At 36.0% G+C, this 23,686-nt stretch overlaps 3 protein-coding genes across 4 annotated transcripts in view; 1 reads left to right on the top strand and 2 right to left on the bottom strand.

The window, feature by feature from the left end:
- LOC107673108 (SUZ domain-containing protein 1) overlaps nt 1-2,917 on the top strand; it is an 8,686-nt gene extending 5,769 nt beyond the window's left edge. The window contains exon 4 of the mRNA XM_016466581.1: nt 1,255-2,917. Within this exon, the coding sequence (XP_016322067.1) occupies nt 1,255-1,369 (115 nt within the window). The 3' untranslated portion in view covers nt 1,370-2,917. The remainder of the gene's footprint in view (nt 1-1,254) is intronic.
- A 1,022-nt stretch (nt 2,918-3,939) lies between these two features.
- On the bottom strand, nt 3,940-16,690 carry LOC107673093 (probable cation-transporting ATPase 13A2). 2 transcript variants are annotated; one of them, XM_016466546.1, is made up of 29 exons: nt 16,614-16,690; nt 14,692-14,789; nt 14,447-14,614; nt 14,259-14,317; nt 13,572-13,641; nt 13,407-13,486; nt 13,230-13,307; nt 13,074-13,143; nt 12,762-12,896; nt 12,603-12,669; nt 12,383-12,514; nt 12,112-12,273; nt 11,433-11,543; nt 11,275-11,321; nt 10,882-11,070; nt 9,633-9,839; nt 9,053-9,160; nt 8,511-8,667; nt 8,267-8,378; nt 7,884-8,008; nt 7,590-7,774; nt 7,366-7,458; nt 7,189-7,268; nt 6,873-7,025; nt 6,095-6,191; nt 5,742-5,965; nt 5,498-5,649; nt 4,424-4,596; nt 3,940-4,340 (listed from the first exon to the last, which is right to left on the bottom strand). In XM_016466546.1, exons 1-29 carry the CDS (start codon nt 16,630-16,632, stop codon nt 4,173-4,175), a joined length of 3,519 nt encoding a protein of 1,172 aa, XP_016322032.1. In that variant the 5' UTR covers nt 16,633-16,690; the 3' UTR covers nt 3,940-4,172. The 2 variants fall into 2 exon arrangements, with proteins under 2 accessions (XP_016322032.1, XP_016322033.1); XM_016466547.1 differs by lacking the exon at nt 16,614-16,690 and adding an exon at nt 15,642-15,829.
- LOC107673094 (succinate dehydrogenase [ubiquinone] iron-sulfur subunit, mitochondrial-like) lies at nt 16,435-23,412 on the bottom strand. Its single transcript, XM_016466550.1, has 8 exons — nt 23,166-23,412; nt 20,644-20,786; nt 20,362-20,447; nt 19,703-19,839; nt 19,475-19,591; nt 19,290-19,391; nt 18,995-19,117; nt 16,435-17,389 (listed from the first exon to the last, which is right to left on the bottom strand). The coding sequence occupies exons 1-8, from the start codon at nt 23,226-23,228 to the stop codon at nt 17,309-17,311; spliced, it is 852 nt and encodes a 283-aa protein (XP_016322036.1). The 5' UTR covers nt 23,229-23,412; the 3' UTR covers nt 16,435-17,308.
- Nucleotides 23,413-23,686: the final 274 nt, after the last annotated feature.

The following is a 23,686-nucleotide window of genomic DNA, read 5'->3' as shown; positions in this document are numbered from 1 at the left end:
AGCAGTGTAGAGTAGCGCTTGTTGTTTGTCGTTTCTCCAATCACAAATGCAGACATGGTTTTGGGTTTACGCGGCACGATACGCAACGCGTAAAAAGACAGTATAAGTCATTATAATCCGTAATTATGTTCCCACTGGATCCAACAAATGCCTCATTTGTAATGGGTTTTATTGGTGGTGTCTCATCGCGCCGGGACATGGCATCACAGTATGGTAAGGGGTGTAACATTTCCGTCACACGCTTGAGGTATTCAGCCAATCACACTGGATAGCTGGTCAATCAGAGCACACCTCGCTTTAAAAAACCGATGAGCTTTGTAAAAATCGACGCGTTTCAGAAAGGCGGGGCATAGAGGAGCAACAATAATGTACATTATGTGGAAAATAATGTGTTTTTTGAACCTTAAACACATTGCATTACACCAAATACACAACATACTGTTCTTTTTAGCAACATCATATGACCCCTTTAAGGATGGTTTACATAGGATGCGTTTTTGCATTCTACTGTGCTACTTTTCAGTGAAAATAAGTTCAACGTTTAAAAAAACATCTCTTGACCTTGCATTTTCTTCCCCAGTCCACTGCCCACGTCTCGAGTTTTTCCAAGCAAAAACATGTTCTGTGTGAATAGCCCCTTAGAGTTAATTATTTTTAAAGGGGACATCGGATGCTCATTTTCCACAAGGTCTTCATGAAATGTCTGCAACATACGTTGGTTAAAAGTCCTCAATGGTTGTTTAAAACACCCTTTTTATCTTGTCAAAAACAGCTATGATCATACTGATGACCTGTTTCGGTGCAAGTCTCTTTAAATGATAATGAGCTACTGCTCACCCCGCCCCCTCTTCCCTTTTTTTGTGTATTTGGTGGCGCTTTACCATTAAAAACAAAACTAATCCACTGTGTCCTCAGTGGCTCTCATGAAAAATGAAGACTCTTAAGTTCACTTTTACATCCAACTACGAAACACCTGCATTGCATACGAGACATTGTTGTCGCTACAGCTGCTCGAGCGCAGAGAAAATAAGAGGACAGCATACAACTGACTGAGGGCCAAAATAAGCTAATACTGGACAGTCCATCAGTGGACGTGGGCGGGGCCTGAAAGAAAACTTTGAAATCTCTGTGGAGACTTCCAGAACCAAGGCTGAAGCCATTTTGTTATTTACGAATGGCTGCTTTAAAATATTATGTCAAAATGCTTACTATATTTTTGATTGTACGTTTTACATATTGTCTATCCTCAATCAGATCCCCACGTGGAAGCAGCCATACACTTTCAGAGGAAAACAGATCAGGAAACCATGTGGTTCGACAGCCAGCAGGTCCAGATGGTACACAAGGCTTTCACCACCAGCGCAGATAGGAATAGCAGCCTTTCCTGGGAGAGGTGATAGTGGGTCTCCCAGAACACTGTTGAAAATCAGATCATTTTTATCAATAATTAGGATGTGGGATGTTTTTCAAATAAGTATAAAACCCTCTCGAATCCAGCACGGCATGTGTGGAATGTAACGGGGGAAAGAAACATGATCTCGAGGAGCGGATTGAGAACGTTCACCGCTTTTACACTGTGACGTGGACCTCGCTTCCGGACACTGCTCACTGTGATGTCCAGCCCCCAGCCCTCAAAATGAAAATAGAGAGAAAAGAAACCAAACTGCAGAACTATTGTCCCTTCCTCATGTAACTCAGCCGTCACTGGGTAGCCAGCCTGTCATGTCGACCCCTCTGAAGAGACATTTGAAACAGAGGAAAACAAGTGCTGGACGTGCTAGAACCGATAAAAGGATGGTATGAGGCACCAGCTTCCTTCAGCAATAATTCTAGAAATATCACTAATTATTCAGACCTCCCTTCCACACTTTCCTGTCAAGCTTTTGTATTGCTTGTGTTTGTTTTTTGTTTTAATTTTGGTTATTACTGGCTCAGTCTGCTAATTGCCATATGTTTTTAAATGGGTAAGAAACAGTGAGGGTATGTTGTGGAAACTCAAGCTGACTTTAAGTTCATTGTTTATGGTTATCTCTTTTTTTTTTTCTCTTATGTTGTTTTACTCATGGGTCTTCCTCTGACTGTCCTGATTTCTACAAAGTAAAAAGAATAAAAACAAGAACTACTAGAGAATTAAATGAGTGCAGCAAATCACATTTTTAAACCGTTTTATATTATTTAAAAAGGTTATTTTCAGACCTGTGCATCTTAAGTGAAATCCAATTGAAAGATGACTTGTGTAAATATTTGTTGTGCTGGGAAGAACCATAGGGAGTGAAGCGGGGTGAGGGGAGGTGATTCAGCTGGCTCCCCTCGCCTCATTTCTTTATCAAATCTGCTGTTGGCCATTTTCTTTTCTTTCTTTTTTACTTATGTAGGAACTCAGGTTGTTGTGAGGAAATCTGAGCGGATGAATGAAGTTGTGTATCAGTGGATAGGTTTTTAACTGAATGATGGTGCAATGTAAAGCTTACATGAAGTATGACTTCAAGATCATTAGAAAAACACCTCTATGACTGTATTACAGAATATCCTATAAGAGATTATTTAACGTTTATTAAAACCTAAGAGAAAAGAAAAGTGTGTGTTGCACCGGTGTCAGTTGAGTGTAAAGTTGACCTAGTTGCTTTGGCTCTTGCAATACAGTGTCTATACTTGAAGAGCCATACTACCTTTCTTGACTGTAACTCCCTGCTTTTTTTTTTTCCTTCCTAAACCTTCCTCTCCTGTACTATCCATAAGTGATATCTCTGATATCTCAGTTTATGGAAATACCCTTTAATCTGATATGTCATTGTTCACCCATTGTGCTGTAACAAATCAGACCAGACGGGTTTGTCATGGCCTGCCTGAGAACACAGAAATCTGCCTGTAAATACTTTTCAAAATGCCCATTTAATAAAGACTTTTTAAATAAAAAGATCATTTGGAGATAATTTTTCAAAATATTTAAATGGGGGAATTTTTTACTTTTGCCTCTAATGGCATCCAATGGTTTGCAGATGCATTATGCAAACTAGTCCTCTTCCTGTAGCAACTATATGTCAAAATCAACTAAATCAATCCTCTAACAGTGTAACACGATCCGGGATGCCGTTTAAAATAACTATCCACTTGTTCCTTATGCTGGGATCCTTCTAGTGGCTTTGGCTGCGGTGCCATTTGAACTTTGAGCCAAGCGGAAAAACGGTCCGTGTGGTACTCTTCAAATGAGTAGTGCAGTTTCGTTTCGCTTTTGGTGTGTAAACATTATATTGAACATTTATCGAACTCTTGTTATCGTTTTATCGTGGAAAATTATATCCCAAAAATTTTGTTATCGTTTAATCGCCCAGCCCTATATCAAAATCGTTAAAAGTCAGCATCAAATAAATTCTACCCTATGTAATAAATGCATGTTATTGATCTTTTTGTGAACAATTTATCCATGTTTTATTAAAAAATTGTCAATGTTCTCCAAATATTTAGTCTGCATAAACCCTGCCACATTTCTTTAGATCGACATCAAGCTCACATTAAGATCTGCCGATATTCAATTAACAACCGATGGATTAAACCAAGTCTCCGCTCTAATTTATTTCTTTTTCAATAATCTGATTTGGATATATGTTACAATATGGAAGAAAACATCTGTTGCTACTTCCGTTTCATTGTGACTTTAATTAATGGCTGTAGACGGCACAGAGAATAAAGTCGGTAGCATGTATGCATTATCTTGTCAATACAACAACTTGGAAAAATCTTTTATGGTCCGCAAAATGGGAAAAAAAATACAAGTTTAGAAATACTCAGTATTTTGTATTTAGGTTAGTAACTGAATTAAGCACTTTTCAAGGCAATAGGCCCTTTTTTATTTATTGTAAATATAATATTTCTTGGTAAATACATTACATATTCTGGGGAAATATGTTTCCACCCCTTTTCTAAATCAATCGAAACACCTTTTCAAAATACTTCAAGGTTTTTATTCTTCATTTATGTTTTATATTAGAAACACCATCACTAACAGTCCATTCTTGTTGCTGCATGATGAGTTTTATGCCATATATAATAGGCAGACAAGGACAACACCTGGTACGCATACCTCACTAGTGCACCGAGAGGTGGTATCAGATCTTTGGCAACCCTGGATATGTGCATTGGGAGAGTTGAAATTCTAAAGCAGGAGGTAGGTGTTAGCTAACACCGATGACGGAGCACTGTGTTGGGAACAAGGGTTGGTTCAGGGGCGGCCATGAGGGTGTTTCTGCAAGCTGGACATCCAGACGTTTGTACTGCTTTTTGGACTTGCGTTTTCCTCTGAGGTTGCGAAGGCAGTTCAGGGCACCTCGGTCAATAAGAATCTGTGAAGAGAAATAACTTTGCAGTTACTGATATTTGCAGCATGTTTCAAATGCCATGTGGTAATATGTGTATTTGTCTTTACCTCAAGCATGTAGCTTATGAAGAAGTTGAGTGCAGCTACAGCCACCAGCAATAGTTTATAGTTCATATCGTTGATGTCATAGAGCTGTAGCAGTTGATGGATGATGTTGTGACGGAAAAGAACCAGCCAGCTCATAAGTGCAAAGAAGACCAGCAGTGCACCTACAAACAAGACTAAGAGAAACAAAAAACATTAAAAAGTTAAACATCAATATTAGACTACGGCCACAGTGAGTATTTTCTTTAAAAATCACTATAATTATAAAATGGTTATTAGGACTGAGAGATGAAAATTATAACAAGGGGAAATATAAAAATGGGAAACATTTACATTTAGTCATTTAGCAGACGCTTTTATCCAAAGCGACTTACAAATGAGGACAATAAAAGCAGTCAAAACTAACAAAAGAGCAACAATATATAAGTGCAAATGACAAGTCTATATTATACACAAATATATATTATACACACACACACACAAAGAAAAACAAGTAGATAGCATAGAAAAAATAGAAAGCTAGTGTTTGTTTTTTTATAAAAAAAAAAAGATAAATATAGATAAAGTAGAATTAAAATTGAATAGAAAGTGCTAGAGTTAGAGGGTCAAATAAAGGTGGAACAGATGTGTTTTTAGTCATTTCTTGAAGATGGTTAAGGACGCAGCTGCTCGGATTGATTTGAGCAGGTCATTCCACCAGGAGGGAACAGTTAATGAAAACTAATGAAATTAGTTAATGAATGTTAAAATGTTAATGAAACACATTTACAGTACATCTAAATGGTAATTAGTCGACATAAAATGGAACTCAAACCACAAATTGGCAGTATAAACTGCTCAAATATCTGGATTCAGTCAGATTTACTGAATAGAAACTTTTTCAAGAACATCTTTTTTCAAACAAACTATCATTTGTTTACTCCATTATTTTATGTTGCTTCATAAAAGCCTATATTTATAATAAAAGATTATCGATAAATAGGTTTATGGTGAATTTTCAATGCATTTTCTGTAAAACAATCTCATCTGTTAAATAGGTCTAATTGTGCACAACAAGGTCAAAGTTTCATTTCTCACAATTGTAATACAATGGTTTTTTGTAAGGATATCCTTTGGTTATCACAATAGACATGATGATATACTGGAATCCCGATAAGGCAAATATGCTTGTGTCCTCCATGTTGGGCAAGTTTGCAGCCCCCGTCACAGTGGAATTTAAAGGCACATACCTGAAAACAGTCACAGAGTTATAAAACAACAGTTGTATGGAGCTGCAAATATTTTTTTAATGTTACCCAAAATCTAGATGTTAGTTGCTTACCAGTCTTGTGACACAGTGATAAGCAGGCCAGACACCTGGGCTAGGATCAACAGCACAGTGTGCAGCAGTAAACTAGACAGGACTGGCAGAGACAGAAGACTGGCAGCAGGTCGCTGGGGATGGAGCTCATCACTGGGACCTCCCCGTCCCATCACTATAGCCAAAACGGTCACCAAAACTAAATCAAAAAAGAGGAACTGCAAGTCTCCCAAGTTTGTTTTCTCCTACAATAGACAAAATAAGCCACATAATTAACATTACTGTTAAAATGCCCTAATTACATCATTGTATATTTGGATATTAATTTCAGCTGATTAAAAAAATTAAATGTAAAATGGACAGCAAACACTCACAGTGTAGAGAATAAGTACAGAGGCAAACTGGATCAGACTGTACAAAGCCATGTACTTGAAAAGACTGAATGATGTCACCAGTGAACACCTGCCTTCCCTGTTTAAATTTTAATTTCAAACAAATTAGACATTAGATTTTGTTATATAACAATAATAGTAATAATCATACCCATCATAAGTTTATTATTATTATTATAAATAAATATGAATACTAATAAAAAGTTATTATACATTGATATTATTATAAAAACGTGAGTCAAGAATACAATATCCAATTAAATAAATTATTATTGTTGTTTATTAAAACTAATCATCATCATCATCATTATTAATAATAATAATAATAATGATTGTTGTAATAAATTATTCACAATAACAACAATAATAATCACAATCATAACAACAGTTTATTAAATGTAATTAACAACAACAAATTATAATAAATAAAAACAAAATACATATATATTGATTAAATTATATATTGATAAAATACAGATATTGATCCTATTATAATACCTTAAAGGGGTCCTATTATGCCCTTTTACAAAGTCTTGATTTTGGAAAATTGATTTCTGTTAAATAAAATATCTCCTTTTGAAGTGGACTTTGAGCTTTGTAACTTTGCAGATCTTTTTTATGCTCAAACAGCAACATACAGACTAACTAAAGTTGAAAAAGTTAAAAAGCATAATAGGACCCCTTTAAGCCACAAACAATATTTATTATTCAATTTATGCATAAAATCCATGCATAAGAATGGTAAAATTGTGTTATTTACTTGATGAGTAGAGGCACGCAGCTAATGTTGTTAGACTTGGATGTGAAAGGAGACGCCACAGAGGCCTCAGCCTCAGACAACGACACACCGACATCAGCAGCCCTCAATGCTCCACAGTCATTGGCTCCATCACCACACATGCCCACCCTGTAACTGCACACGAGTCAGGAGATATGGGCATTATATTCAATGTTACAAAGCCCTGCTAACAAATTCACTGGTTATGTATGAATGATCATTTATCAATCTACATTTCTGCCTGTCATTTCTACATATGACTCAAGCAAATGTACAATACCACAAAAACTGGACTCACTTGAGTTTCTGCAGTGCTTTTACCAGCTGGGTTTTCTGTTCTGGTGTCATGCGGGCGTACACTGTTCCCCTCATCAGAATCTGGAACACAAAAACAATGAGCACTGTCAAAAATGCTTTGTGCCCACCAGTCTAAAATTGGAATGGATCAATACTCCTAAAATTTAATCTAAGTCACCTTGGGCAGATATTCAGAGAAATGCTCACAAAGTGCAGCAAAGGACATGCCATTTATAGCCAAATGATAGCCAGCACCGTTCTGATAGAGACCCTTGTGGTACAGGAAGAGGACATATTAATCTCTTTGCTGTTCTGAATTAATAAAAACTCTTTATAAGACATTACTATGTGATATGTCAGTGGTAACATCTGTAAAGCACTTAAAAGGTCAAATAAGCAAACCTGTGCTGGAATATCAATAGTCTCCTGAGTATTAATGGTGGCTACTGCACCATCTCCTTGATGAAACTGCAGTGAGGCCATTGAACTGGCAGTAGGGGGCGATGCATTAACAAAAATAACCTTCTCATGTGACAGCACCATTCCACACGCACGTGCTACATTCACAGCAGTGAGAATATTGTCACCTGATAAGAGCAGAAAAACAGCATTACCAATCATTTTCACTCGAACACTTTTTTGTGTCTAAAATTTAACTAGGCTTTTTTAGATTACACGTGTTATTTTTGGACATACCTGTAACCATAACAGGCCGTAATTGTGCCAGTTTAAGTGTGCGAATAACTTCTGCGCTCTCTGGCTTCACCTGGTTCTTCATTACTAACAGACCCAGGAAGTTCATGTCTTTCTCCACCTCCACCCTACAAGCAAACATTTACTGTGAACATGAGGCAGCAGGCATGCATCCGTCTATTTTTAAATATCTATTTATTATATACATAAGTTAAATACACTAATGATCAAAAGTTATTAGGAATAATAATATTTCACAATGTTTTCACTGTATTTAAGTTCAAACAAATACAGACTTAGCATAACAGACGTTTTTCAAAAACATTAACAATTCTTACCAACCCTAAATCTTTGAATGCTATTGTTTATAAAACAAAACAGCTGACCTTTCAACAGTGCTTAGGTCGGTCTCCTTAGTGAGGTGCTTGTAGGCAAATCCAAGGACCCTGAAGCCCTGGCTGGTATACTCCCGGAGAATGGGTGAAAAATGAGAAGGCACTGTCACAAGGAGAGCACAAAGACAGAACAACACTGAGTGCAAAAATAAATAGGCAGTGTTCCATATGCTCCTGTTCGTTCTTCTGAAGGTGATATAAGAACCAGGACAAGTTTTAAGAGTAAGGTCCTCACTACTTTCTCTACGGCAGAAGCTGGCAACCATTTCAGGTGCTCCTTTAAGGAATGCGACAGGAGAAGCTCCACCTGGACCAACGGTCACCACACTCATCCTTTGCAAAGAAGAGGAAAACGGGAATCGCCGTATGATCGCCACAGGCTGACTGACAGACTGAAAAACACATAAGAGGACAGGAAAATCAGGATTAAAACATTATCCTTGTCTAGTATCTGGGATGAAGATAGTTGAACCAAAAATTAACATCATCCACATGCCGTTCCAAACCTCTAGACTTTATTTCTTCTGTAAAACACAAAAGATAATTTGAAGAATGTTGGGGTCCAAACAGCACTTGACACTATTGACTTTGAATTGTATGGACAAAAAAAGTTCAAAATATCTTCTTTTGTGTTCCACAGAAGAGATGAAGGCATTCAGGTTTGGGTGAACTATCCGTTTAATTCATAATCAAGCCCCAAAATTTCAAGTAATTTCTGTGAGCTTCTGTTGTCACACCCAGTACCCATTTTCTTGTTCTGTATATGAATCAACGTACATTTCCTTCTGACAGGAGCTCAGATGCAGGAGGTCTCATCACTGCTAGCACTCTGTGTTTGCCAAATTCAGAATCAAGTCCCATCTCATTCTCTGGCTCTGTCAGTTCCTGTCATTTGCATACAAGATGACATCAAAGTTACCATAAAACCAATCAAACAAAACACAGATTCATATATCTGTCATATGTAAAAGACTTAAAGAAATGAGATGCAAATAGCTGAAATCATTCACTATCCATAATGTTGTTCCAAACCTGTAGAACTTTATTTGTTCAGTGGAACCCAAAAAGAGGAGTTACCTTTATGCTGTTTTTTGTCACTTTTGAAATTTGACAGCCCTTGGTCACTGTTCACTTTCAATGTATTGAAAAGAGCTACTGCTAAGTGTCTCATTCTGAACAGCGAGTTACCATTGATGTCCATTGTACGGACAAAAAACAAATTTTTATGTTCCACAGAAAAATATGAAGTCATACAGGTTTAGAAGGACATGACGGTGAATAGATAAGGAAAGAATTCACATTTTTGGCTGAACTATCTCTTTAGGAACATGAAACACTGTGAGAAACCAGCCATTACCCATCCAGTGGATTCTATCATTTTGAGCTCTAGTGGGTCTCCGAGTGCTTGACCCCCCAGCAAAGCCAAAGAATGGCAGGAGGCAAGTGCAGAGAGCATCAGTCCAGGAGGGAAAATGAGAGGGTCAGGGACCAGCTCACTAAATACTGCTCCACTCACTACCATCACGCCCCATACATCCAGACCCTCCTCTGTAAGAGTGCCAGTCTGAAACGATCACAGCATTCAGTCAGTTTTTAATAGCAATACATAGAACTTTGTCACAACTGTTTCATTGAACCAAAAGAAAATGAGACACAATTTCACTCTTTTACTGTCTTAACTTTAAAATGAGTTAAAAACACTAAGATCAATAAGAATTATAAACAAATGCCTTGAGCAGTTGCCGTTGACACAATATATATACACACAATGTGGTGAGGATGTTTGACAGCAGCACATATAGGGAGTTATCATTCACTTGACAGGATCTTGATGTTTAGCAAGACAGCAGTAGAGATGATTAGCAAATGAAAAGCAGAGATCTTATCAGTCATGGCTAAACCTCTCTTGCACAATGCAGCCTCCAACAAATGAATGTTCTTCACTTTGAAACCACATGATGCTTGCAAGAATGCAATAATATGCTTAATAATGAAGGGATGAATTTAGAATAGGCTAAATCAGTAAAAAGCATTTGCTCTCACTACATCCCAAGTGTCTTTTTTTGTTGAAAAAGGTATAAACATTTTTGCTTTGGAAAAAAAAAAAAAGCTTTTTTTTTTTTTTTAATTAAATTTAATTACATTTTACCTACCATAAAATACAAACTCTTACTGAGTATAGATTACAAAAAAAAATTGAGTTATTATTAACATATATATATATATGTGCAAAGAAATTCAAGGTTAATAATCTAGTAGTCAATAAACCTATCCATGATAACTAGATTATGTGTAAAAGGAAGTGACATGGGGAGTTGTCACAAACTGACAGTAAAGGAAATAAGTTGTCTATTGGACTAGCCCAGGGCACTTATGATGTAATCATTACACAAACAGAAGTCTGCACTGAGTAATAAAACAAAGTTTATTTTAACAGCCTGAAGCTTAGGCTTTGAATAGCCAAATATAAGATTACGCAAAGGTTTAATCTTAATATGCCTGAGTTTAACCATCCCTCCACAAGATATGAATCATCAGCACAGCATTTTTAATGAAGCAATAAAGATCGTTCCAACAAAGGATCTCCCGAAACCTTGCTCTCTCACCTTATCAAAACAGAAAAGTGATGTCTTGCCACAGATATTAATGCGAGGTGGGCTGATGCAGAACACCCCATGACGTTTCAGCCGATTCTGGGCGTAGATAGTGGCTGTAGTTATAGCAGCAGGAAGAGCAGGTGGAACTATTATTGTCACAATATCCAGAGACCGGATGACTAGCTCTTGCCAGGTTGTCTGATGACAGAAGAAGTGGATACACAGCGAAATTAAAACGAATCTTGAGGTGTAATTATTTGTTAATAATTCAACTGTTTTTATTTCGGATGAAAGCATCTGAATCCAAATTTCTATAGTGAAAGAAACCTTGACTAACATTAGAGGGAAGAAAACTTAAAGGACAAAAAAAAAAAAAGTAAGATATGAACTTAAATTACTTACATTGCTCTTTGAAAGTATCACAATGCTATAAATAGTGCCGACCAGAGCTGAAATACAGATATTCATATCAATGAAGGCCCATATTCTGCATTATGAGACTAACAGACACAAATGTCATTATATCACATATATGTGAGCTTGCAAATAATCCAACTTACCCACAAGTCCTAGAAATAGAAGGAATTTCATAGCATCCTTGTAGAAGCGAAAGTCTAATGGCTGAGGGTAAAGGATAGAACTAATAAGGTCTCCTTTGACAGTAAAAAACCCTGAGGAACATAAACAAAAGTTTGTCATAAAATGAAAGTCTACTGTTGTAAAATTTGGGGTCAGTATGATTTTTAAAAGTTTTTAAAAGAAGTCTCTAATGCTCACCAAGGGCTGCATTCATTTGATAAAATACAGTAAAAATAGTAATATCTGGAAATAATATTACAATTTAAAATGACTGTTTTTTTTTTTTTTCCATTTTGATATATTTTAAAATGTAATTTATTCCTGTGATGCAAAGCTGAATTTTTAGGATCATTAGACACATGATCTTTCAGAGTTTATTCTAACATGCTGATTTGGTCAAGAAACGTCTTATTTTTATCAATACTGAAATCAGTAGTGTTTGTGGAAACAGTAATAAATTTTTTCAGGATTCTTTGATAATTAGAAAGTTCAAAATATCTTTTATAACATTAAATCACTTTTGAGTAATTAAACACATCCTTGCACAAGATTAATTATTTATTTATTTATTATTATTTTTTTTTTAAAAAGACCAAACTTTTGAACGGTAGTGTATAATCAACAACAACAAAAAAATAAATGCATTTATTTATAAGTCACCTGTGCATGTTACAACAGCAATGGCCCCATTCCCAGCAGACACGCCTCCTTTAGCCTGGATGAGCTGTGTGCCACAAAACAAAGTGTGTCTGCGTTGAGACTCTGGACTGTATGCGGATTCAGACACAGACAATGGCATCTTCATCTCTGGTATGCTCTCACCTGTCAGTGAGTACAGAACAAAAAGTGAGAACAGAAGAACGGAAAAGCATCTAAATGCATGTAGATTTACTGCAATGCACAATTTCAGAGGTGGTCTGTATTCTCTCACCAGTCAGCATGCTTTCGTTCACCATGCACTCCCCTGCCAGCAGGGCGGCATCACAGGGCAGAAGCAAACCCTCGGCTGGAATCACAATACAGTCCCCTGGAACCAGCTCCTCAGAGCTCACACACTCATCCTCTGGAAAAACAAATGTAGTTGCACAAAAAAAAACTAATTAACATTGGAAACATTGTGCCTATTTCTGGCGTTTGATAAGCAGCTTCACCTCCAGTGTCTCTGCGCACGGTCACGTTCACTATCAACCGGGCCATGCTGCGGAGAGTGGTGCTTTGCTGCAGAGACAAAAAACAACCCCATACTATTTCAATTCACAAAACATCAAAAGAGCTCTGAAGACTTGAACATGCAAATAATATCTGCATACCTTACGGATCTCATAAAGGGACACGCCGATTGAAATTAAGGATATGATTAGGATACAAGCAGCATAATAATAGTATCTGTCTGACATCCACAGGATGATGCTGAACACCTGAAATATGTAGAATGGATTGAGAACCTGAAACAAAATACAGAGCAGATCAATATGTGAACCTTTCACAAAGCATTTCATTTACAAATCCAGTGAATGATGCAGTTTAATCAACACACAGTGTTTATAATTGCAATATATTGATTTTACATTTTTTTTAAATCATTATAGAGTTTGAAAAAAAGTAATGGAGAACAGGTCTACCTCCTCAAAGAGAAGTTGTAAATAAGTCTTCACAGGTACATCAATGATATTGGCCCCAAAAATCTGCTTTCTGCAGGACAAAGAATGTGTAAGCATTTAAAGCATCTAAAAAGCAGTTATGTTCATTGCTCATACAGGCATTAAAAGGGTACAGACCTTGTGCTTTGGTCTGCTTTACTCAGTCCTTGCTGTCGGCCATGCAGGTCAGCGCAGGTCCAGCCTTCATTGAGAATGCTGGAGACAGAAGATCATTTAGTACCTCACAATTTCAGACAGCTTTATAACCATAAAGAGAGGAAACCAACACGTACATAAAGAAATATGAAACAGTACCTTGCTTTGCAAAAGGCTCCTTTTCTGGCAATCCATATGTAGCGCATGCCCTCAAACGCATAGTATCTGAGCAATGTTTTCTAGATGAAAGAAAAACAAGATACGATCAAGCAGATGGACTCAAAATGTACATTACACCGTCTATTTTGACTGCCCTTATGTTACCTTTTCACTGTGTAGCTGCACGGTGTCTCTCCATTCGTTCTCATCTGCTTCTCCTACTGCAAACTCCAAACTGGAAAAGTTCAAGCGTTAAATTAATTGCTCTGTAAACGTGATAGAATATTATCTAAGTATATAATTAATGTACAAACAAATAAATACAGTAATTAATTTTAAATTAAATTTAATACATTTTTTATTAAAATCTGAATAAATTCATTTGAGTATAACAACTACTACCACAAAAAAACTTTTTCAATTATATATAATTATATATTACCATTTAAATACTATAGACTTTTTCTTGCATTACAGCAAAGACAATTTAAGTGTGAAAATGCCTAATTGTCATGAAAATAATGTCACAAAAACATTTTGTAATGGGATTAAAATGAATTAAAATGTAACTAAAATACTGTAAAATTACATTGTTACATTAAATTATTCACCAATGACATTAAAAAATTTTAATTTTGGTGGTAAAATTCAATATTTGTATACATATAAATATAAATATAGCGCTATGTTATAGGTTTGCACCTTCACAACTTTTAGTAAAACAGTTACAAATTATTTTAAAATGCAAAGAATGGGTTAACACAAGTAGCTGGTTCCTTTCTGAAAGAAACTTTTAAAGCACTTAAATACAAAAAGGAGAAGCATGAGTAATAAATGTACTGCGGGTCTCACCTGCCTTCCTCAATCTCCTCTGTAAGCACATCTACAACAAACTGCTGTCCATATCGGTCCTGTCATAAACAAATAAAAAAATATCCTTCCTTATTATGAAAAGGCTGTGGTTTACTGTATATTCTTCTCCCACTTGAAAATATTTCAACAACCATTATCTAAAGTCTCAGTGAAACAAACTTTAATACCTTTAATAGTAAAACATCTGCCATTGAAATGGGACAGGATTTGCAGCGGGCCAAGATGCCGAGGCGAGGGCGCCAGTTGAAGAGCACTAACAGCAGGCCTAAAGAACATACCGCCCCAATACGGCACAACCACACCTTCCAGCACACCCATTTGTACCCCTGAACATCCTGAGAAACAAATCACATGATAAAATGATCAGTTCTAGAATAACAAGAAACTTATTTGGATTTTTCCAACATAGTACCATATGTGAGACGGCACTGAACTCCTTGGGTCTTGGATCCTTTATGAGGGGTTCTGTGTCTGGGGAGGTCGCCCCATCCAGCTCCGGACCACAGCTCCCTAAAAGACAAGATCCGTAATTAGTCCTGTTGAGCAGTAGTTACTCAAGACATTAATGCAAACACACTTTATAACCTGTGTAGCGTGCACTCCCTTTTTGTAAATACAACAATAGACTCTACCATCATTATATGGCGTCACTGTCAAAATTTATGAAATGGCTACTTGCTTATTTAAGTTTTGAAGTAAGGTTTGTAAAGAGGTTTTAAAAGGTTAAGGCTGAGAAGTCTGGCGTTTTTCCTCTTTTTTTCAGGTCATGTGCTTGCTTTGTGATGTTTCTACACAACCAAAAATGCTGACTTTCACTTTACAAATGCTTCCTTCATACAAAAGTGAGAAACCACAAAACAACAAACTTTTAGCACAAACAACTTGATTTTTTTAGCGTTCCAAGATTTAATTGCGTTTAGGTAATTTGAGACACTGCGCTGACAATACTACAATATACATATAAAATATTTATACAGGTAGGCTGAAGGATATTCGTAAAGAAATTAACTATTTTAGCAGCAGAAACTGGGCAATACAATGGAAACAACATAGAATACAGTGCAATTTAAATAATTTTTTATAGCAGGCTTATGATGCAGAGCTTGAAATACAGGTTCAGCCAGCTCAGTAAAGCAGAGAAGACAACAGACGAGGGGAAATAACCAGCAGTAAATGTGCTAGAAACATAATACCCCTTTCAACACATTATTTGTGAAGTCAACGGACTTTGACTCAACATAATGTCAAATATGCCCTATTATAGTTTCAGACAGCTCTAACAATTAAAAAACGATTACTGTTTAAAATTCTATGTGCTAAACAAATACAGGTGTATTTGTCAAGAAAGGCTAAAGATCTTACCACCCTTTGGTCTTTTTCCTGATGCAACTTCCTAGCAAAACTAAAAGCTAAAAAATAGTAACCACAAGACTTGTCTATGACATTATAGTTCCTTTTGGCTGAAATATCCACAGTAAACCTGAATGTGAGATAGGAAATGCAAACGTTTAGGTAAACTAAAGCAGTAGCGCGAAAACCTACAGTCCTCTATAAACCGGCGGTGTGCTCTCAATACCGTAAAATACTGATGGACTCATTTCCGCGAATCGGTTTTTTTGAAGAGTTAGATTAGAACCGGTTTAAATCGATTCGTTTATTTTTTATGTCATCATTACGTAAATACATCACCACACCAGCGAGGCTTTAAAACGTTTCAATTTAACGATATGTACACGCAAATAGATTTTTTTATAAGGGCTGATAAGTTTAATAGTGTTTAATAGAGTTAAATGTTATCCTAGGTAGTTTTTTTTTTTTTTTTGCAGCAATGGCTCACTCCATGAAGAAAAAGATGACTTAGAACCTAAAAATGCATTTATATTCATACTAATATATTTACATAAGTCGGAAAATTTTGTTTGGACGTTTTAATAACATGTTTGACGCCCATTGTGTTATGAAAATCAAGCCTCTTTCGTATGGGTGTTGATAAAAAAATAAAACACATGTATGTTTTATACCATTACTGCTATTCGCCTATTAAAAGTAACTTTTTGCTCCATCATGTTGACTCAACCGACCGGAGCGATTCAGACAGAACCGTAAACTCATCGTTTGTAACGCCGTTCAATCGATTCATTCAACTGAACAAATGTATGACATCCAGTTTTATTCATATCTCGTGCGAAAGAAATGTACAGCTTGTAAATACACAAAATGATGGATTAAACTGCAGTCTAGAAGACCTAATGGGATGCGGCTGTTTCATATGTTCAGCTCTAGTGATATCTCATTTAACGTTAGTATAGACATGCACAGGCGAACTGCACTTACCCATACCCGGTGAATCCATATATGAACTATAACGTGAGTGCTAAAGGCCATACCTTTACTCTAGGGCCATGTTTATTACACATTACCGCAGAAACTAACAGTTTGTGATTCAAGTGTCAGTTCTCTGAATGTGACGCCAGTCTTTCTTCCTTTACGATCTTTTGTCATCGCACCCATTCAACACCGCCACCTAGAGGACATCACGAGACTTACCTTCTCTAAATCGAATTTATTCTGCAGAAGCATGCACTTCACTACTGTACTATAAAACATATCTTCTAACCTATGCAGCGCACACAATTTGTAAACAAATGACTCATCTGAAACATGCAGATATTTGTATATGTTTTTATAGCAAGTATAGTACATTACGTGTACAGTTCGAATCTACCACACAAAAGACAAACTAGGACACAAGACAAATGTTACACTATTATATGTTAAATATTATGCCATTTTTTACAGGTTCCTGCATTTGGATAAATTCATGTACAGTATAACTACAAACAAGTTTAAATGGAAATGAAATGCAGGTCCAGTTGTAGATTTACTGTTCATTAGCAGTAAATATAGGTCTCCACCATCAAATAATGTAAAAGCTAAATATCCCATATTAGCGACCACTCCATGCTGAATTCACACATTTACACAATAATTTAAACCATTAAATTCATAATATTTCCTGCATTAACAAGTCAGATGGCAGACGATTTCTTTTCTTTGTAAGTGGCCATCATTTTCTTAATTTCTGCTATGGCTTTTCCAGGATTGAGTCCCTAAACAGAAGAGAGGACATGAACAGATTAAGTTAAATACAGAAAAAATGGGAGACACTCAGAGGCGGACAGTAGTGAAGTATTTCTACTTTACTCAAGTAAATTTAAAAAGTATCTGTAGTTTATCAGAGTGTTTTCCTTTGGAAAACTTTACTTCACTACATTCCAAAGCATAATGTCATACTTTTATTCCATAAATAAAAGTTGTTGTTCGTTTTACCTTTAATACTTAAGAACATTAAAAATGTAGTACTTTCTTGTACTCAAGTAAATCTTTGAATTATTTTTGCTTGAGTAAAAGAAAGTAATAGATTTCTAATGTAATTAAGTATTAAATTATATTTCATATGAAACGTAGTGTAGTAAAAAGTACAATATTATGCTTTGGAATGTTGTGAAGTACAGTTTTCTAAAGAAAAACAATCTGATAAAGTACAGATACCGGAAAAGTACTTTCACAGCAGAGTAAAAATAATTCACTACTGTCCACTAAACATAAGCTATTGCAAACAAACATTTATTAAAGGGAGAGTCCACCCAAAAATGAAAACGAAACCGTTTTGGCTCCCATTGTAGGTTTTGTCCATACAAAGGGATTCAAAGGGAACTGAAACTGTTTGGTTACCAACATCATTTAAAATATCTTCGGTAACACTTTCTATGAAGCCCGTATTTATAATACATTATAAGGGTATTCTTAAGGCATTATAATGAATGCATAATGCATTATAAAAAACCTTATAATATGTTGTATTATCTCATGAATATTCATAAGAACAGTTTTAATATATTATAATATTTACTTATTTGTGGTTATAGCTTTTAAGAGTATGATGATTTATAACACAATGAACACGTTGCATCCACTTTTACAATGGATTATATTTCTCATAGTTATAATGTATTATAAGTCTCATATCTTGCCATTTTTCTTATGCTACTTTACTTAAAGCGGTCAAAGACCACTTATAAGTAGTAATAATAATAATAAAAAATTTTCTCTCAAACAGCTATAAGATCAGATATCAGATCAGATGAATGTGTAATGAGTATAAAGCTCACATCAATTAATTAACATTAGCGACCACAGGAAACACTCAAATAACACTCAACATCTAACCACTCACAAGCTGTAGTAAGATACTGTGCAGATCTTAAATAAACAATGTCAAGATATGATACAGTCCATTATTCTGTAAATGACGTAGATTTAATATGGTGTTCATTGTGTTATAAATAATCATACTCTTAAACTTATAACCACAAATACGTAAGTATTATGATGTATTATAATTGTTGTTATGATTATTCATGAGTTGATATAACATATTTTTAACATATATTTTTTAACATATATATGCATTCATTATAATGCCTTAAGAATACCCTTATAATGTATTATAAATACGGGCTTCATTCATAGAAAGTGTTACCATATCTTCTTTAAGGTTCCACAAAAGAAAGCAAGTCACACAATTTTGAAATGATGAGGGTGAGTATATGACAGATATTTAGCGGTGATCTCTCCCTTTAATTTTCAACAACAGAGAGTCTAATTCATCTAAGTAAGGTGTAGCTATGCAGTTTGATGGGAAAATGGCATACCTTGGGACATGACTTTGTACAATTCATTATTGTGTGACAGCGGTAGAGGGAGAAAGGGTCCTGTAATTTGGACAGACGCTCTTCTGTAAAGTCATCACGAGAGTCAATCATCCACCTATACGCCTGAGAATTGGGTACAAAACAGCAAAGATGTGAGGCCAAAGATGTAAAACTCAATGCTGATCCAGACTAACCAAGACTTAACTGGTAGATTTATTTTTGTAAAATCAATAAACAATGATAAATGGCTGTTTATTGACCATATAAGCAGTGTTATAAAGAGAAAAATAAATACCTGCATGAGCACAGCTGGACCAAGGTACTTGTCTCCATTCCACCAGTAACTAGGACAACTAGTGCTGCAGCATGCACACAGAATGCATTCATACAGGCCATCCTATGAGCATGTGTTTAAAAAAAATCATTAGCAAAAATCACAATCACCCTTCACACTGAGAGAATCAGCAGAGTGTCTCGAACCAGCTTTTGACGGTCCTCGATTGACTGGAGGTACTGCTCTTTTCCCTGCTTTGATTCATCCTTCTTTTTCAAATAGGGCTCGATGGACTTGTACTGTGCATAAAAGTTGCTCATATCCTAAAAAAAACAGGAAATATGAGTGTAAGTTTGAAATTTTAGGTTTATTCTATTTGACAAATAAATACTCATATTATCATATGTTGTTGCTGGGATTTTCAGTTTACTCACAGGGACAAGATCTTTCACAACATACATGTGAGGCAGGGGGTAAATCTTCGTCACTTTGCTGCTATTTGTATCTATTTTGTTTAAGCAGGCTAAAGTGTTGCCTCCGTTGATGTTCATAGCACATGAGCCACAGATACCTGTAAAATTATAGAAATTTCATAACATGATGTTACATATTAACAGAATAGCTCACCCAAAATTTAAATTTGCTAAAAATGTAGATGAAGAAGTAGATGAGTTTGTTTATTCATCAGAGCATATTTCACTTCACTCTGCAGTGAATGGGGGCTGTCAGAATGAAAGTTCAAACATACAGCTTTTCACTTTAAAGGCATTAATTGATAGACTGGAGTCACGTTGATTACTTGTGGACTATTGTGATGTTTTTATCAGCTGTTTGGACTCTCATTCTGACGGCACCCATTCACAGCAGAGGATCCACTGGTGAGCAAGTGATGTAGGCTAATGTTAAATTTCTCCAAATCTGTTCTGTTGAAGAAACAAACTCATCTAAATTTTGAATGGCCTGAGGTTGAGTCCATTTTCAACAAATTTTCATTTTTGGGTTGACTTCTCTTTAACAGGACACAGAATTGATTTTATTTTGTGCTCAAATGAGTAAAATGTATTTATTCTTAATTCCTTTTTAGTTTTTGTACCCTCTCTACATGAGCGTCTGAAGGTGAGTGTCGGGTCCATTTCATTTTTAATTTTGATGAGAGCATCAAGAACCATTGGACCACATCTAGGAAGAAAAAGTGTCATTCAAATTTTGTGATATTTAATTCTTACTAAATAATAGCATTTGGATATGGAACACATGACAACAAATAAATTATGACAAAATTTATTTATTTATTTACTTAGTGTTCAGCAAAGCAAAAGTAAAGCAGTAAAGCAACTGTTATGACTATAACTTCAGTGTAAATATTGGTGCTTACGTGTTCAAATCAATCTCATAGGTTTGCATGCGTGGCTTGTCACCAGGTGTGTCAGGGTCCCATCTGTAAATCTGAAATCTCTTTATTTTTGGCTCAGGGGCAGGGGCAGCTGCTGTCTGGGCATATCGTACCAGCTGGGGTAGTGAGAGGAAAGTTCAACATAAGACATGTGATGCTAAATGCTGAGTTTACAGACATTACATAAATAAAAAATATTGCATCCCTCCAACCTTAAAATATATTTGGTAAAATTAAAACAGATCTATATTATTTTCATGGCTATGTCAAGTAAGTAAATACATAAATATGCCAATGTCTTTTTATCCAAGGGGTCTTTGGTCTTTTGATTATGGGGGTAGAATCGTTGCATAATTCCAAATAAATACATTATGATCCACAAATAAATGTAAAGAGATTAACAAAAATAAAATGTATTGATAAATAAATAGAATGAGATCCACAAATAAATCTTAGAGTTTCACAAACAAGAATTAAATTCACACAAAAAATAAAATGAGATTTGCAAATAAAAAACATATTCACAGATATATTTTTATGTCACAAACACAACTTTGCCTGGCATTCATTTGTGAATCGCGTCCTGTGCATTTGTAGATCGTTGCATGCAATTTTGGATAGCTCCCTGTGCATTTGTAAATCGTTGCGCTTATTTGTGGATTTTGAGACATTTCAAGCGTCAAGAGGCAAACCAATCCACAAATGGATGGACTCCACCCCGCCTTCTACTTAAGCCAACCAGATACCGGTCACGTGGCGCCGACCAATCGTAGCGTGTTCTCGCTCCAACCAATCACGTTTTGCCTTACAATCAGTGTGGGACCAGGCTATTCACACTATTCTGGCTGATTAACCGCTTCGAAATGGACGATCAAGACAGTTTAAGACAGGTAAGTGGTGTTAAATTAACAACAATGAGCAAAAATTTAACATGGTTGTTGCTATGCTCATATTTATGGTGATGGCGAGGGGACCTGTTCGGTTCACTTAATTTTGTCGTGGCCACGTCATATTAACTCGTGGGAACGTCATATTATGTCATGGCCATGAGTTTAATGCGTAAACAAACCTGCATGACCATAGTAACCCGGGATTATCAGGGATGTATTAATATTTTATTTTAAATTAAGAAATTATTATATTATAGAAATTAATTATTATTATTATTACTGTTAACATTGTATGTGTAACTGGAAAGGTTACTCCATACAACATTATCTTACAGTCCGTTCAGTTACATGTTGTTAAAATGACTGTTTGTGCAGGGCCTTTCTGCACAGGTGGAAAGTGCAGCTCGGGCTTTAGTCCAAATAATTGCAAGGGATTTGACACCAGGCCGCTCCACATCAAATCCCCCACATGCACACCTCCCCTCTCACTCTGTCTCTTTGCCCTCGCCCTCATCCTCATCCTTCTGATGCTAGAGTGAATCAGGCCCTGAAAAGGTTTGGATTATATGAAGCTAGACAGTATTTGTTCTGTATGTCCATGAAATGCATTTAATTTTCCACCTAAACCCAGCTATGATTTATGATTTGACAAATCTTATCATAACATACTAATTCTTGTTTTAACTTATGCATTTAGGCAATTTAGAATAGCGTGTTTGGTGCCTGGTCCCACACTGATTGTAAGGCAAAACGTGATTGGTTGGAGCGAGAACACGCTACGATTGGTCGGCGCCACGTGACCGGTATCTGATTGGCTTAAGTAGAAGGGGGGTGGAGTCCATCCATTTGTGGATTGGTTTGCCTCTTGACGCTTGAAATGTCTCAAAATCCACAAATAAGCGCAACGATTTACAAATGCACAGGGAGCTATCCACAAATGCATGCAACGATCTACAAATGCACAGGACGCGATTCACAAATGAATGCCAGGCAAAGTTGTGTTTGTGACATAAAAATATATCTGTGAATGTTTTTTATTTGCAAATCTCATTTTATTTTTTTTGTGTGAATTTAATTCTTGTTTGTGAAACTCTATTTGTGGATCTCATTCTATTTATTTATCAATACATTTTATTTTTGTTAATCTCTTTACATTTATTTGTGGATCATAATGTATTTATTTGGAATTATGCAACGATTCTACCCCCATATTTGATTGCCTTTTCACAGCGCCACCTCTAGGTGCAATAGAAAAGTGTGCGGGAGTTACATCACCTTGTTACTCAACTCACATTGGTAAGCTATGTAACGTACAGTTGAGTTCAAATATCACTCTTCCATACTAGAAGATCAGTTTAATTAGAAAAAAAGTTACAATTATGCAATCTGATGAAGCCGACGTTTTTATACGCTGCGCAACAGCGGTTAAGTAACATGACTAAACAGATTAACCTGGATCTGTCCGTTAACCAGCTCAGCCTATTGAACCAGTCACACTTGGTACGTTTCCAAACGAGAACTTCCTTATAAATCACGAAGGTCTCACACATCTTCATATAATCACCTTACATACGCATTAATATGCTGACAGGTCAGAATTCGTAAACAACTTACCACCAACGTCCTACTGTTGCGGAAAGCAACAGCGCTGCGAGTAAAAGAAATGCACGCAGACATCTTCCACTTCTGTGTTGTTATGTAGTGTTAGTGTGGGATTTCCTTTTTTACGTTAGCGGCTTCAACAGTTTCAAATATGTAAACTGCAATTTGCTCCTCCTCCTAACGTTAATGCCAGCGGGGCGTGAATTTGTCCTCCGTCAATAAAGAGCGACACGCTAAGTAAAAGTGCTTGAAGCCTTTCAGGGGTCCCATGGTTATGGAAAGCCTGGAAACAATGTGGAAACATTGTGCTTTTCAGGCCTGGGAAAGTCATGAAAATTTATAAAATTGTTAAGAGTCATGGGGAGTTTATATATATATATATATATATATATATATATATATATATATATAAACACCTAACATAATTTAAACATCTTTGTTGCTCTCTAGGAAAGCTGTTCAAGGACCGATAAAGATGTTAATCCAGGAACATGTCCTACTTGGCAAAATCACAGTAATTGTGAGTAATCCAT

Source organism: Sinocyclocheilus anshuiensis, unplaced genomic scaffold (assembly GCF_001515605.1).
Source record: "Sinocyclocheilus anshuiensis isolate Anshui unplaced genomic scaffold, SAMN03320099.WGS_v1.1 scaffold364, whole genome shotgun sequence".
NCBI classification, from domain to species: Eukaryota; Metazoa; Chordata; class Actinopteri; order Cypriniformes; family Cyprinidae; genus Sinocyclocheilus; species Sinocyclocheilus anshuiensis.
Note: the sequence above shows the minus strand (reverse complement) of the source record. Positions and strands in the feature narration are given on the sequence as shown.

Coding starts and splice junctions, on each gene's coding strand:
- LOC107673093 (XM_016466546.1), bottom strand. Junction 12,274..12,382: donor GAACGAAAGCATGCTGACTG/GTGAGAGAATAC, acceptor ACTCACTGACAG/GTGAGAGCATACCAGAGATG. Junction 6,192..6,872: donor TGCGTGCCTCTACTCATCAA/GTAAATAACACA, acceptor AAATTTAAACAG/GGAAGGCAGGTGTTCACTGG.
- LOC107673094 (XM_016466550.1), bottom strand. CDS start 23,228: ATGTCTGCGTGCATTTCTTTTACTCGCAGCGCTGTTGCTTTCCGCAAC. Junction 20,448..20,643: donor TATGAGATTGATTTGAACAC/GTAAGCACCAAT, acceptor TTTTCTTCCTAG/ATGTGGTCCAATGGTTCTTG. Junction 19,592..19,702: donor TTGTGAAAGATCTTGTCCCT/GTGAGTAAACTG, acceptor TGTTTTTTTTAG/GATATGAGCAACTTTTATGC.